The sequence below is a fragment of the Bos grunniens genome, chromosome 16 (genome assembly GCF_055505025.1).
Source record: "Bos grunniens cultivar Pamir isolate PY7600 chromosome 16, Bosgru_T2T1.0, whole genome shotgun sequence".
Lineage (NCBI taxonomy): Eukaryota > Metazoa > Chordata > Mammalia > Artiodactyla > Bovidae > Bos > Bos grunniens.
The window spans coordinates 29838139-29850253 of record NC_141180.1 but is presented as its reverse complement, the minus strand read 5'-3'; the positions used below and the strand labels follow the sequence as shown (position 1 = coordinate 29850253).

Here is a 12115-nt window from a genome sequence, read left to right as displayed (position 1 = left end):
TCCCGGGACTAAAGGCGACAGCGAGATGCAGGCGACCTCCGCCTGGCCGTCTAGAGCGGCCGCCTCAACTAACCGCGCCCCGGAACTGGAAGCGCGGCTTGCCCCGCCCCGTGGGCGGCCATCTTGGAAGCTGAGGCGGCAGCAAAAGCGGCGGCGGCGGCGGTAGCGGCTGCGGTCGGGTGGGCTCGCTCCCGGCGCGGTGCAGCTCTGCGGCGCGGGCCCCACTCTCCGCTCCCTGCTCCGGCCTCGACCACGGCGAGCCTGAGCGCGGCGGCGGCCCACGCGCGGCGACGGGGAGAGGTGAGCGCGCGCCGCGGGCCCCCGCCGGGGCCTCTTCCGCGCGTCCGCCCCGCCGGAGCCGGCCCGAGCGGGGAGCGCGGGGCCTCCGCACTGCCCGTCCTCGTCGCGTCCGCGCTCGCGGGGCCCGGCTCAGAGCTTCTGTGCGCGGAACCCGAGGTCGGTTATAGCGGGGCGCCCGGGGCTCCGGGCCGGGTCGTCCCTCCTCCGGCCAACTTAGGGATTCGGGTGGCCACACGGTTGACGTCCCATGGAAAGGCTCCCGTTAGTGGCACACTTGCGGGCGCCGCCAGGACGAGCCGGCGTAGAGCTTGGTTTGTAAACGTATCTTGGGAATCGGTATCGGGGTGGGGTGGCTGCCGTTGAGCCCGCCGCCGCCGCCGCTTCATCTCGATCAGTTAGGACCCCAGACCGCCTCTTAAGTCCCCCGAGCAATGAACGTCTGGGGTGGAAACAAAATTCGGGCGGTCAGACTGGGAAGCTCCATGCTGGGTGGCTGGAGAGTACCCTGGGCCGGCTTCTCACCTGTGCCTGCCTGCCCTCCCCGTCTGCCAGTTACTTGTCTGGGTCCACCCCTGGCCAGATGTACGCTTCTCGCCCCCTTCCCAGTTAACACCACTTATCTGGACTATGTTTAGTTCACATCCATTCTCAAACTCAAGCCGGGCCCGGCTTGGAAATGCTTAGAGAGGTCCCGGGGCAGCCCCTGGGGAGTTAGTGAGGGCCTGAGAGTTTTCTGGGCAGTGGTCAGGGCTCTGTTCTCTCTGGGTGAGGGACCCTCGGTGTAACTTTAGGGTCTTGCTTACTTGAAAAGCCCAGGCTCTCTGCAGGTACGGTTGGATGCCAGTGCCTAGAACTAGTGCTCTGTCATCAGCACACCTTAGGTGAGCCGACCTCTGTGCAGGTATGGGAGTGAGTGGCAGGTGCAGTGGCCTCCATCAGCCGCGGGCCTCCATCCAGCCTGTGAAGCAGTCCCACTGGTGAAGGAAGAGACTTCCGTGGAAGTCTTGGGCACGGGGGTGTCACGTGCGCTCTGGTGGGTCAGACCAAGGTCTCTGGGCGGAGAGAAAGGAGCCAGAGGAGCCGGGCGGGCAGTGCTGGGTGAGGGGCGAGTCTTTGTACACGTGGTACTGAAGGGACTCTTGCCGGGATGTTGTTTCAGGCTACTGGCCTTCAAGCTGTCTGCACTGAAGTTTTTTCTGTGGACTGTGCTTCTTGTTTTGTTTTTTAATGTCTCCTGTAACACTTGTGCTCTGTCTGTGGGGACTTGGCCTGAAGGGACCTTGAGATGCACTTTGGGGTCTGTGGAGGCACCCGATATGCACCCTGTGTGCTTGGGGAAGACAGAGAAACTGGCTCGCCTGTCATCTGGAGGGACCTGAAGGCACTGCTTTGAGCGAGGCGGAGAGATCCCTTTCCTTTAATAAACGGAGCAGTTGAATTGTAAGTGGGCTTCTAAAGATTATGATTTCAAAAGCAAGAGGGAGAGGAAAGTTCATTTGTGAGGAGCCAGGCAGGATCTATTTTGTTTTGTGTGGCTGTCCTCTAACCTTCATGAAGCATCGAAGTCGGCCACTTCGATGCAGTTCAAGCACAAGTGTGTTTGAATTATCCAGTGAATTGGTTTGTGTGTGGCAGAATGTCAGACTTAAGTTGAATAGTTAAAGGAAACAAGTCCTGGGTGATGGATGGTCTTGCTTTTGAGTTGTCATGGTGTTTGTTACTAGATGTTGCCCATGGCGAACCACCTGGCCCTCTTGCCGTCTCTGGCTGGAGCTTAGGGGTGGTGCTGGGGGAGCACTCCCCTCTCAGGCTAGACCCTAACTACCCGCAGTGGGCACCCCAGCCAGCAGTGTCTGCTGGGGCCTGGTGGCACCTGTGCGATATGCAGCTGGGTAACAGGAAGGCCAGCAAAGGGCAGAATGTGGAGGCACTTGACCAGGGGAGTCAGGCACTGGACTGGGCAGGGCCTCGGCAAGGCATCCACTGGTAGAGGCTGGGCGAGGACATGGCCACGTGGTTGGGGTGAGGAGGGGTTGGCTCAGGCTGTAGGAGTGTCAGGGGCTGTGGGAGTCCAAATCAGGGGATAGAGGGCGGCCTGGGGCTGAGGACTTGGCAGGTGGCAGAGGTGTTGACATATATTTGTTCAGTTTTGAGTGAGTCCCGAAGGTTGTGATCTGAACTGTGCGATGAGAAGGGTCTGAGAGGGGAGCGCTCCCCCAGCACCACCCCTAAGCTCCAGCCAGAGCTTGACTTCAGTGAACAAGATGGACTGAAATGGGGGGAGACTGGAAGCCAGAGGCTGGTTGGACGTCTCGTGATAACTGATGGGCAGTGTAGTGGGCCCTGCATCGGGGGTGTGTGGTGGGATGGAGAGAGTGGAAGCATATGGGTATCTGAGGTTTAGAGACCCCAGGGCAGGAAGCAGGGCTGAGCATGTGGAGGGACCACTGCTGCACCGTGGGAGTGCAGAGTGAGACAGCAAGCCCTGATCGTCATCTGGCGGGGCGGGTGCTCTGAGGTGGATCCCATGGGCACAGGGCAGGAGTCCATAGCCTCTAATGAGGCACTATGTGCAGAAACTGATGGGAGGAAGGGTGCAAGTGAGGTGAGGAGGGTCCAGCCTGGGGCGGGGAGCAGTGCCAAGTGGGTACTGGCTGGGAGGTCTGTGTGGAGGTTTGGCTGCTGACGTCCTGTGCTATGGTGGACAGGTTGGGAACACAGGTTGGGCAGAGTGATTGCTCACTTGCTGCCCTGTCTAGTCAGCCTCCCCCGTCTTCTTTCTATCCTGTGCTGCACACCCTGTGTGTCCTCCATCTCCACCTTGTTTTACACCAGTGGCTTTCTTGCTTTATTTTTAGCAGCAGAACTTTTTCATTTATGCACCTAATTTCCATCTATGAGACGTTCTAGTTTGTTAAGTAGACGGAGCTGGAGCTGTTCTGGTGCCCCTGAGAGTGGGGAGCCCGACTTCTACTTCCCCGTCCTGCCCTCCTACCTCTGGAGCAGAGCTGAGGCGTCCCAGGTCCCCTGATCCAGGCCAGGTCTCTTCTCTCGAATGATGGCTGCTCCCTCCCTCCCATCCCAGCCTTAGTACTGTCCTGTGCTGTCCTGTCCCTCCCGTGCCATCTTGTCTGTCTTAGTCTGTCCCAGTCATCCTCTACTGGGCCTCCAGAGTGCCCTTTCTAACGGAAGACCTGATTTGACTTAAGACCTGGGCCTAAAAACTTTGTGGGGTGCCACCTGACAGCCTGGCCTTGAGTCCCTGGTCGGCCTCGTCAGCTGCCATTCACAGTGCTTCGGCCCAGTGCTGTGCCCTGGACACAGCACACTTCCTTACCTTAGCCTGTCCAGCTGCTCCTGCTTCCTCTTCTGTGCTGCATGTGTGTCTGGGTCTCTCTGGGGCCCCCTCTCTCTCTCCAGTCCCAGAAAGAGGCTATTCCTCTATTCCCTTGTTCTTCCCACCCACCTGTGGTCAGTGGTAAACATGCTGGAAAATGTTTAACAAGGAGCTCTGGGAGGGGCATGGAACCCAGTGCAGCGCTGGGGGAGACATGCACATGGCAGGTGGTTGGGGCTGGCTTTAGCTCGCTTCCACTCACGACTGGCGAATTCAAGGGCTCTCTCCCTCTGAAGCTTCTTCAAGGACACAGGTGAGTCTGCAGGGTCTCTCTTAACCTTTGTATCTGAGGAAAGTCACATTGGCGAAGGACCTGCTGGGACAGGCAGTAAAGACTCTGCAAGGCTCATGGGTGTCTGAGAGGGCGGGCAAGTTGGAGCAGCCCAGGGGCCTTGATTCCGGGTGGCAGAGGTGTGGGCAGTGGGGGTTGCCTTGCTCTGTCCTGTGTCAGTGTAGACTTGTCTCCACAGATGAGCAGCAACAGCGGTAAGAGAGCACCGACGACAGCGACCCAGCGCCTGAAGCAGGACTATCTCCGGATTAAGAAAGACCCCGTGCCTTACATCTGTGCCGAGCCCCTCCCTTCCAACATCCTTGAGTGGTAAGGCTCTGCCGCCTCCTTCCCTGTACCACCTGCCACCTGGCTTCTCCCTGATGGGCTTAGGGCCAGAGGGGCCCTCTTAGCATGGGAAGGGGGTTCCTGTACCCTCATCGGGCGTGAGTGGACCGTAAGGCCTGCAGATGCTCTCTGGTTGTCTTCACAATGGATAGCAACCCGGGATGTGGCAGGCTGTCTTTGAGCTGTGCACGCTGGGGCCAGAGAGAGGGTCCTTCCTAGGGGTGACTTTGGGGCCTGCAGACTCACGCCTGTTGGAGAAGCTCCTTGTCTTGACTCTTCTTCTCTGCTCTTTGCTTCTTGATGCTGTGAGGTGGCCTGTCCTACGTTGGCAAGTTTGTGATGGGGGATGATGGGTCCTGAACCCTGCTCTGTGCCTGTGGACGTGCGTTTCATGGGAACTTGCCACGCCACAGAAGCGCTGCCCTTATCAAGTGTGCTGGTGATTTTGTGAGAAACAGTGTAGGGCTGAAACATTAAGGAGCATTTTCTCTGTTTGGAGGGTATTTAATATTTTATGTTTTGATCTTAAATGCTGTAAAAAAAATTTTTAGATCTAGAAGAAAGAGATCTGAGTTGAAGAAAAGTCTTTTCCAGGTTGGACAGGTGTTCAAGGATTTTGGATCCACATTCCTTGGCTTGCAGAGAAGGGTCAGCGCTGGCAGGTGGGCAGAAGGTCTCAGGGAGTCCAGCCTTGGTGTGTGGGGGAGACATCAGTATAACAACCCGCCCTGCCCCCAGGATGTAGCTAGCAGATGGACAGATGGATTCTGTGGCAGTCTAGGGGACATCCTCGTCATGTGGGGGACCCTCCTGAGTGGGGGTCAGGTCCCAGGTTCTACTGTTAACTAGGGTCTTCCCTAGAGAGGCGCGAGACGGAGTCCATTGGAGACCAGACACAGGCTTCCTCTCCTTGCCACGAGCTGCGACAAGCTGTATGCTGGCGGGTTGTCCTCAGGGAAGCCCCTTTGGGACTGAGCACCAGAGATTTCAGGGGGAGTGGGTCACAGGAACCTCTGCCTGGAGCCCCCCAGTATTCCAGACTCCCAGAAGGACTGCAGGCTTCCTTTCAGCACTGACCACATATTTGCCTAGTTGAGGTGCCGTTAAGGTGATGAGACCCCCTGGCATCCAGTTCCAGACACCGGCTGAGGACGGCCGTGTTGGGCCTGCTGTGTGGGCTCTTCCCAGCCGGGGTGTCTGTCCCCGCCGCTGGAGAAGAGAGCAGTCTCCTGGAGAGGGCTGTACTCTAGGCTTTCCTCACTCTGCTGCCCTGGGGCTGTCAGGCACTCAGAGCACTGCTTGCCCGGCCCTTCCTGATGTCCTTAGATCGAACAGAGGAATTGGGAGCAGTGACCAATTAAGGCCACGTTCCCCATTTTAAGGCCACCTTTCCCAGTTTATTCCTGGTCTGCTGACATAGGATGATGGTATTTTTTGAATCTGACCTATCAGCCAGTAGAGAGCAGGGGTTGTCGAAGTGTCCTGGTGGGAAGTAGTGTTTGGCGAGGTGGTTACGCGTGTGTGCACAGTTGTGTCTGGTCTTGTGTTTCTGGTTGGTTCTGTATTCTTCTTTGTGCTTTTCTGTTTTCTTTGAAAATTTGTAAGTTCAGGGCTTCCCTGGTGGTCCAGTGGTTAGGACTCAGCTCTCACTGCCAAGGGCCTTGAATCCATCCCTGGTCAGGGAACTAAGATCCCATCAACCACACAGAGCAGCCCCCCCAAAAAATTGAGTATTTCCAATGCTTCTTGCCATAGAGATGAAGTGTTGTTTATTTGTGTGGAGAGCAGAGTCCATGGGGCTGTGGTCCCTCTGTGTGAGGCCTTTGGTGACCACCACGAACTGTCCCTCTTCCTCCTGCTGGAAGATAGCTGCTCTCGAGGTCACGTCTGAGTCTTCCAGGGTAGCAGGGCCAGGGGCACAGTCTCTGCGTGTCTCCAGCTATTCCTGGTGAGCTACTGCATGATATTTGGGCACACTGAAAAGCATCAGATTTCAAGTACATCTCAACTATAAATTGTGAATTTTTGTTTTTTTGTTTGTTTTTTTCCTCCACACTGCACGGCCTGTGGGATCTTAGTTCCCTAACCAGGGATTGAAACCTGCACCCCGTGCATTGGAAGTGCCAAGTCTTAACGTCTGGACCTCCAGGGAAGTCCTGTGAAGTGAATTTTTAAATTGTCAGTTGATGTTAATGGTCAAAGAGGGTTAGCTTTTTGCATACTGTGTTGTGGATTCAGAGGCACTTTGTGGAAAACTTGGAGGGCACAGCCTCTCTGATCCTGTTGGCAAGGCAGGGAGCTGTGTAGCTGGTCAAGTTTAGTCACCTGCTGATGTCTATGAGTATATTAGTTTCGGGTGGGCCCCAAAAACCCCAGCCTTGGAGTGATGCCATCCCCAAAGCCAACTCATTTTCTCTCGTCCCTCAGGCACTATGTGGTCCGAGGCCCTGAGATGACTCCCTATGAAGGTAAGTCTTTGCTCTGAGTTAGATGAACAAGAGGTAGCGTCTGTGTTCCAAAGAGACCTTACCTGAGAAACTCCGTCTGTTTGTCAGTAGTGCTCTTTCTGGTTTGGATGTGCGAGAGGTAGACTGCGCACATTTGGAGCTTGTTCTGGTTTCCTCCAAGTCCTAGAGGTGTTTGCTCAGGGTTTGGTTTTGCTGATGTGTCTCCGTCTTCAGGTTCGATCCCTGGGTTGGGAAGATCCCCTGGAGAAGGGAAAGGATACGCACTCCAGTATTCTGGCCTGGAAAATTCTATGGACTGTATGGTCCATGGGGTTGCAAAGAGTCAGACACGAATGAGCGACTTTCACTTCACTTCACTTCGCCTCTCTGTCTTCAGGGACTGCTAAAGTATCAAGTTTGCTCAGCCTCCTGTCTCAGTGGAGTCAGCGCTGGGAGAACAGACGGGGAAGAGGAAGACCAGCGTGTGTGTTGTTGAGGGAAAGGAAGTCATTTCCCGAGTGCTCGCTCTGCGCCGTGTCCTCTGAGCTCCGGCGTGGCACGTTGTGTTGGTGGGGCACAAAAATGTGGGGGCCCGCAGGGCTTGCCAAGGGTGGCTGCTGCCACCCAGTGGCCTCTGGTGTTTGTGAGTAGAACTTGGAGCTGTCAGTCAGTGAGTCTCCAGGGCTCAAGTTGAGCCCTGGAGCCAGCCTCCAGGTGAAGCTGGAGCCCAGGGGAGAGCTGTGGCCAGACAGGCCGCTCTCTAGGCCTGGGTCCTGATTTCTGGTTGCTGGAGCAGCCCGCTTGCTGCTTTGCCATGGGGTTCTGTGTGCGATTTCCCTAGAGGGCTTGTGCTGCTGGGAGGAAGGGTGGGGTGACCTACAAGCCACTTACGAGCCTTGTGGGTAGGCTGGCAGAAACGTCACTAGCCTCAGGGGACTCTGCTGGCTTGGGAATCCCCTGTCTTGAGGAAATAGTACAGAAAGCACTTGGGTGGCATGTCATTTTTGCCACAGGGTGTCAGGCTTGGTCATGGCTTTGCGTGGGGTTCCAGACCACAGGGCAGAAGATGGGCTGCAGGACAGCCTGTGTGGATCGTACTTACCAAATACATGCTGTTTTTTTAACAAACCTGAAGAGACACTAAGGACGAGCAGTGTTCTTTCGCAAGTAGGGTTATGCCTGGTTTTAAAGGTTTTTTATTCTTTGTGGATTTAGTGTTTTCCATACAGGAGGGGTGGGAGGTTGGACTGCAGGAACTTCCCCATCGCCCAGCCGCTCTGACTGATGATAAAAGTCCCTTCTTCCCCGGCCCAGCCCCGTCACTCTGCTGGCCCAGGTCTGGTCTGCTCTCCTGTGTGTCCTGCTGTTCCTGGTCCTCGGGCTGGGACAGTCCACCTCCTCCTCAGGAGGGTTCCTTCAGAGACCAGGGCTTTTTCTGCTGCCCACCTTGCCACTACCTTCCCCCTTCCCCTTCGCACTTGTTGCTGTGCCCCTCCTGATGCCTGTCCCTGCCTCAGCTCAGGGCCCCGCTGCCCACAGTGCCACCCTCCAATGACTCTGCTCCGTCAGGGTCTCCCAGGGACCCTCAGCTGCCGCACCTGGTGGACAGCTCTTGGGTCTCAGTGTTTGGGCCTGTGTGGATTCTGATGCATAGACTCTGGCTCCCTCCTCGTTTGCTCCTCTGACTTGTGGGTGTTCTGACCCTTCCCTCGCAGTCTCCTTAGCCACTCTCCCATGTCCACATCTGTCTAGTTCCATGTCAGCTGCCTGCTGACCCCATCTTTGCTCTGAGCTCTGCTAGTGCTGCTCTAGAACTGGGAGGCTCACGGTTCAAGTGGGCTTCCTGACACACAAGTGTTGATTTGTGTCTAGAGGTTTTATATTATTCCTTTAAAACCCTAGGAGAGTGTTCTGTAGACACACACAGGTTTATTCTAAAAATTGGTTCTAAAACTTACATGGAAAAGTGAGGGACTCAGAGAAGCTAAAATGGTTTTTAAAATCATAAAGCGGAAGTAGTCACTGTGCCTGGTTCTGAGACTCCTAGTGGTGTCGTGTTGACTGGACGGTGTGCTGGCCCTGGAGGGAGGTGCGGGTTCAGCTCCCCGACAGTAGGTCGGGGGCAGCACTGCCCTGGCTCCCGGTGTGCTTCTCCTAGGCCTCCCTCCTCCAGAGCCGGGCACTCTCAGTGGTGTCTGTCCTAGGGCTTGGCTGGGACACTTGGAATGAAGCCAGAGGAGAGACCCCTCCCTCCTGCTGCCCCCCCACCCCCAGCCTCTCACACCCTCAGATGCACTACCCCCCAGGCCTGTGACAGATGCTCTGCGGTGAGAGCGGGCATCTGGGTGCTGGGGGAACTGCAGGCCCTGCTCGTGGCTCTGCCCCAGCCCCTCAGTGTGTGACTGCATGCGGAGGCCTTCCTGCCGGGGACCAGTGGCTGTGGGTGCTGCTGACAGTCCTCTGGATTGCCCGGGCAGGTTGGCCGCCCTGCACACACCCTGCACTGCCCCCCCCGCTAAGTGGTCTCCACTAATGTGTGTGAATGTTCCTGCTCCTCTGGGCTGAGCCCCTGTTTCCAACCTCCTGCGCTTTTTCCAGTTTGGTTTTTCTCAGTGCTCGTGGTGCGGGCGTGCTCCAGCGTCGTCTCGAGAGTTAATCCCTCTCTGACTGGCTTGTCTATGTGCAGAGGTGGCCTCAGGTGGCACTTGCCCGTCACCGCCCCCCCCCCCCCGCCCCACTTTTCTGCCTCCATCATTCCTTCACCATGGGAGACTGCCCCAGACAGTTGGGAGAGTTGTGCAGAGACTTGTGGGGCTGGGGGCCAGCAGGGAGCCCCAGTGGGAAGATGGCAGCTCTGTCAAGCCTCATTGTGCATGCACACACTCACACAGACACGTGCATGTTGCTGGAAGTCCTGTCAAGTGACGTTCTTCTGCCTTGCCAGTCTGGGTGGGCCCAAGGTTCTCCAGGGGAGGGAGTAGCTCACAGGGCTTGGAGGGGGTAGGGGTCAACGTTGCGTTGTTGACTCATTTTCAGGGGGGAATGACAGCTATTCACCTGTTGCTGGGTGTGGTTTGGTGGAGAATGGGAGGCAAGAGGTGCAGGAATGAGGGGACCAGAATATGGGGGTAGGGCCAGTGAGGAGCCTGTGCAGATTCTGTCTTGATGCTCTGCTCTCGGGAAGAGAGGTGCGCAATGAGGGAAGAGGGGCTTGCGCTCGGCATGGGGTGAGATGGGTGGTAAGGCCTCTCTAGGTTGGTGGTTGTGAGCCACAGCGAGATGGCCAGCACTACATGTGTGTTCCAGGGCTCGTGGGCAGGAGTAGGGTGTGCGGGAGACTGAGGACTGTGAGGGCTGCGCCCACTGTGGCGATGACAAGGCTGCTTCTCTCTTCTTTTGCAGGTGGCTATTACCACGGAAAACTAATTTTTCCCAGAGAATTTCCTTTTAAACCTCCTAGTATTTATATGATAACTCCCAATGGAAGATTTAAGTGCAATACAAGGTAAGGTGCCCCTGCATGCTTGGGTGCGGGACTGGGGTCCTGAGGAACCTGTGCCCCGTTGACTGGGTCCCTTTTCCAGGCTGTGTCTTTCTATCACGGATTTCCACCCAGACACGTGGAACCCGGCCTGGTCCGTCTCCACCATCCTGACGGGGCTCCTGAGCTTTATGGTGGAGAAGGGCCCCACCCTGGGCAGCATCGAGACATCGGACTTCACGGTGAGCTTGGGGGTGGTGAGGAGGATGCTTGGTCTCCTCAGCCCAGTTAGGACAGGGACTCCTCCATTACTAGTTGGCATCAGGTCTAAGATCAGTTGATGATACAGAAAGGTAAATGGCCTTGGGAGACTCCATGTCAATCTGTCCTGAGGAGCACGCTTGTGGACTGCTTTCCACAACATGAAGACACCAGTCACTCAACTGTCATTTAGTCTGTTTCTGGAACATGAAGGAACTGAAAGCAGCCACCAGACTGACATTTTCCTTCTTTTTCTTCCTAGAAAAGACAACTGGCTGCACAAAGTTTAGTGTTTAATTTAAAAGACAAAGTGTTCTGTGAATTATTTCCTGAAGTTGTGGAGGTAAGAAAGTGAAAGTTTGCCATCGGTTTTGCTTTCCCCAAGTCAGGAACACTTTGATTCTATTTTTTCCATGAGAACGTATTCCTATGTGTTCTTGTGCTACAAACATGGAGAGGGGAACTGAGGTGCAAACAGGCAGGTGTTGCAGACCTGCCCCTCTCCTTGGGGCACCTCGGGGCTGGAGGGTGGGTTGGAGATGGGGGCAGGTCAGGGAAAGGGTGGTGGGCCTGCTGAGGTCATGGGTGGCCAGGAGTGAGGGGCGGGCATACTCCCTGGTCTTGGTGCTGGAGCAGAGAATGTGGCTGTGAGCAGGGGAGGCTGGGCCTCATGGGGGTTGGGGCCCTGGTGGGTCAGAGCAGATCGGATCTGGCTCAGTCCCAGTCCCTGAGGCACAGGCATGGTGATTCTGACTGTTCCCACAGGCCCTTGCGTCTGTTAGACAGGATTAGCAGCAGCTCAACCTTCAAAGGCAGTTGTTAGGATGAAATGTGTACAGCTGGTGACCACTGACCCTGCAGGGTCTCCGTGGTATACCATAGTCCCCTTCTAGGCCCTGAAGGAAGTGGCTTGTTTAAACCAACCCTTGTTTCCTGCTGTTTTTCTCTTAGGAAATTAAACAAAAACAGAAAGCACAAGACGAACTCAGTAGCAGACCCCAGGCTCTCCCCTTACCGGACGTGGTTCCAGACGGGGAGACGCACCACGGCCAGCACGGGCTCCCGCTCCTCAATGGGCACGCGCCGGGGGCCGGGCCGCACCTGGCGGGGCTCCAGCAGGCCAACCGGCACCATGGACTTCTGGGCGGGGCCCTGGCGAACTTGTTTGTTATAGTTGGTTTTGCGGCCTTCGCCTACACGGTCAAGTACGTGCTGAGGAGCATAGCGCAGGAGTGAGCTGCCACCACGACCAGCAGAGGGGTCGGACACGCAGGACGCTGGGCCCGAGCTCGACGTGGGCTGGCTGGACGTGCTGCTGAGCACTCAGGCCTGGCTGACTCCTGGGGTTAGCTTTTTAAAAACCTTTAAAAGGAAAACAAGAACCAAAGCGTGTAGTTTGGATTTGGAGGAAACGTGAGATCCCCAGCCCCCATGCTCGCCCTGGCATCTGGCAGGGGCTGAGGGGCTCCATGTCCACGAGGAGGCCTCACGCTTTGGTTTTATAGCTTATCTCCCGTATTGTCTTTTGGACCTGTTTTAGTAACCCGTTTTTCATTTTATTAGATTTGGTCACTTAAAAATATAAAACTCGATGCCTATCCAACACTCTG

General features: G+C 56.1%; 1 protein-coding gene across 7 annotated transcripts; it reads left to right on the top strand.

Moving 5' to 3' along the window:
* The first annotated feature begins 126 nt into the window (after positions 1-126).
* On the top strand, positions 127-12108 carry UBE2J2 (ubiquitin conjugating enzyme E2 J2). Of its 7 annotated transcripts, XM_086344016.1 has the most exons (9): positions 127-300; positions 1576-1740; positions 3916-3950; positions 4168-4298; positions 6744-6784; positions 10166-10268; positions 10348-10486; positions 10768-10848; positions 11457-12108. In XM_086344016.1, the coding sequence occupies exons 4-9, from the start codon at positions 4168-4170 to the stop codon at positions 11739-11741; spliced, it is 780 nt and encodes a 259-aa protein (XP_086200142.1). In that variant the 5' UTR covers positions 127-300; positions 1576-1740; positions 3916-3950; the 3' UTR covers positions 11742-12108. The 7 variants fall into 7 exon arrangements, with proteins under 7 accessions (XP_086200142.1, XP_086200141.1, XP_086200144.1 ...); XM_086344015.1 differs by lacking the exon at positions 1576-1740; XM_086344018.1 differs by lacking the exon at positions 3916-3950.
* The last annotated feature ends 7 nt before the right edge of the window (positions 12109-12115 follow it).

Coding starts and splice junctions, on each gene's coding strand:
- UBE2J2 (XM_086344020.1), top strand. CDS start 548: ATGGAAAGGCTCCCGTTAGTGGCACACTTGCGGGCGCCGCCAGGACGA. Junction 4,299..6,743: donor CCTTCCAACATCCTTGAGTG/GTAAGGCTCTGC, acceptor CTCGTCCCTCAG/GCACTATGTGGTCCGAGGCC. Junction 10,487..10,767: donor TCGAGACATCGGACTTCACG/GTGAGCTTGGGG, acceptor TTTTCTTCCTAG/AAAAGACAACTGGCTGCACA.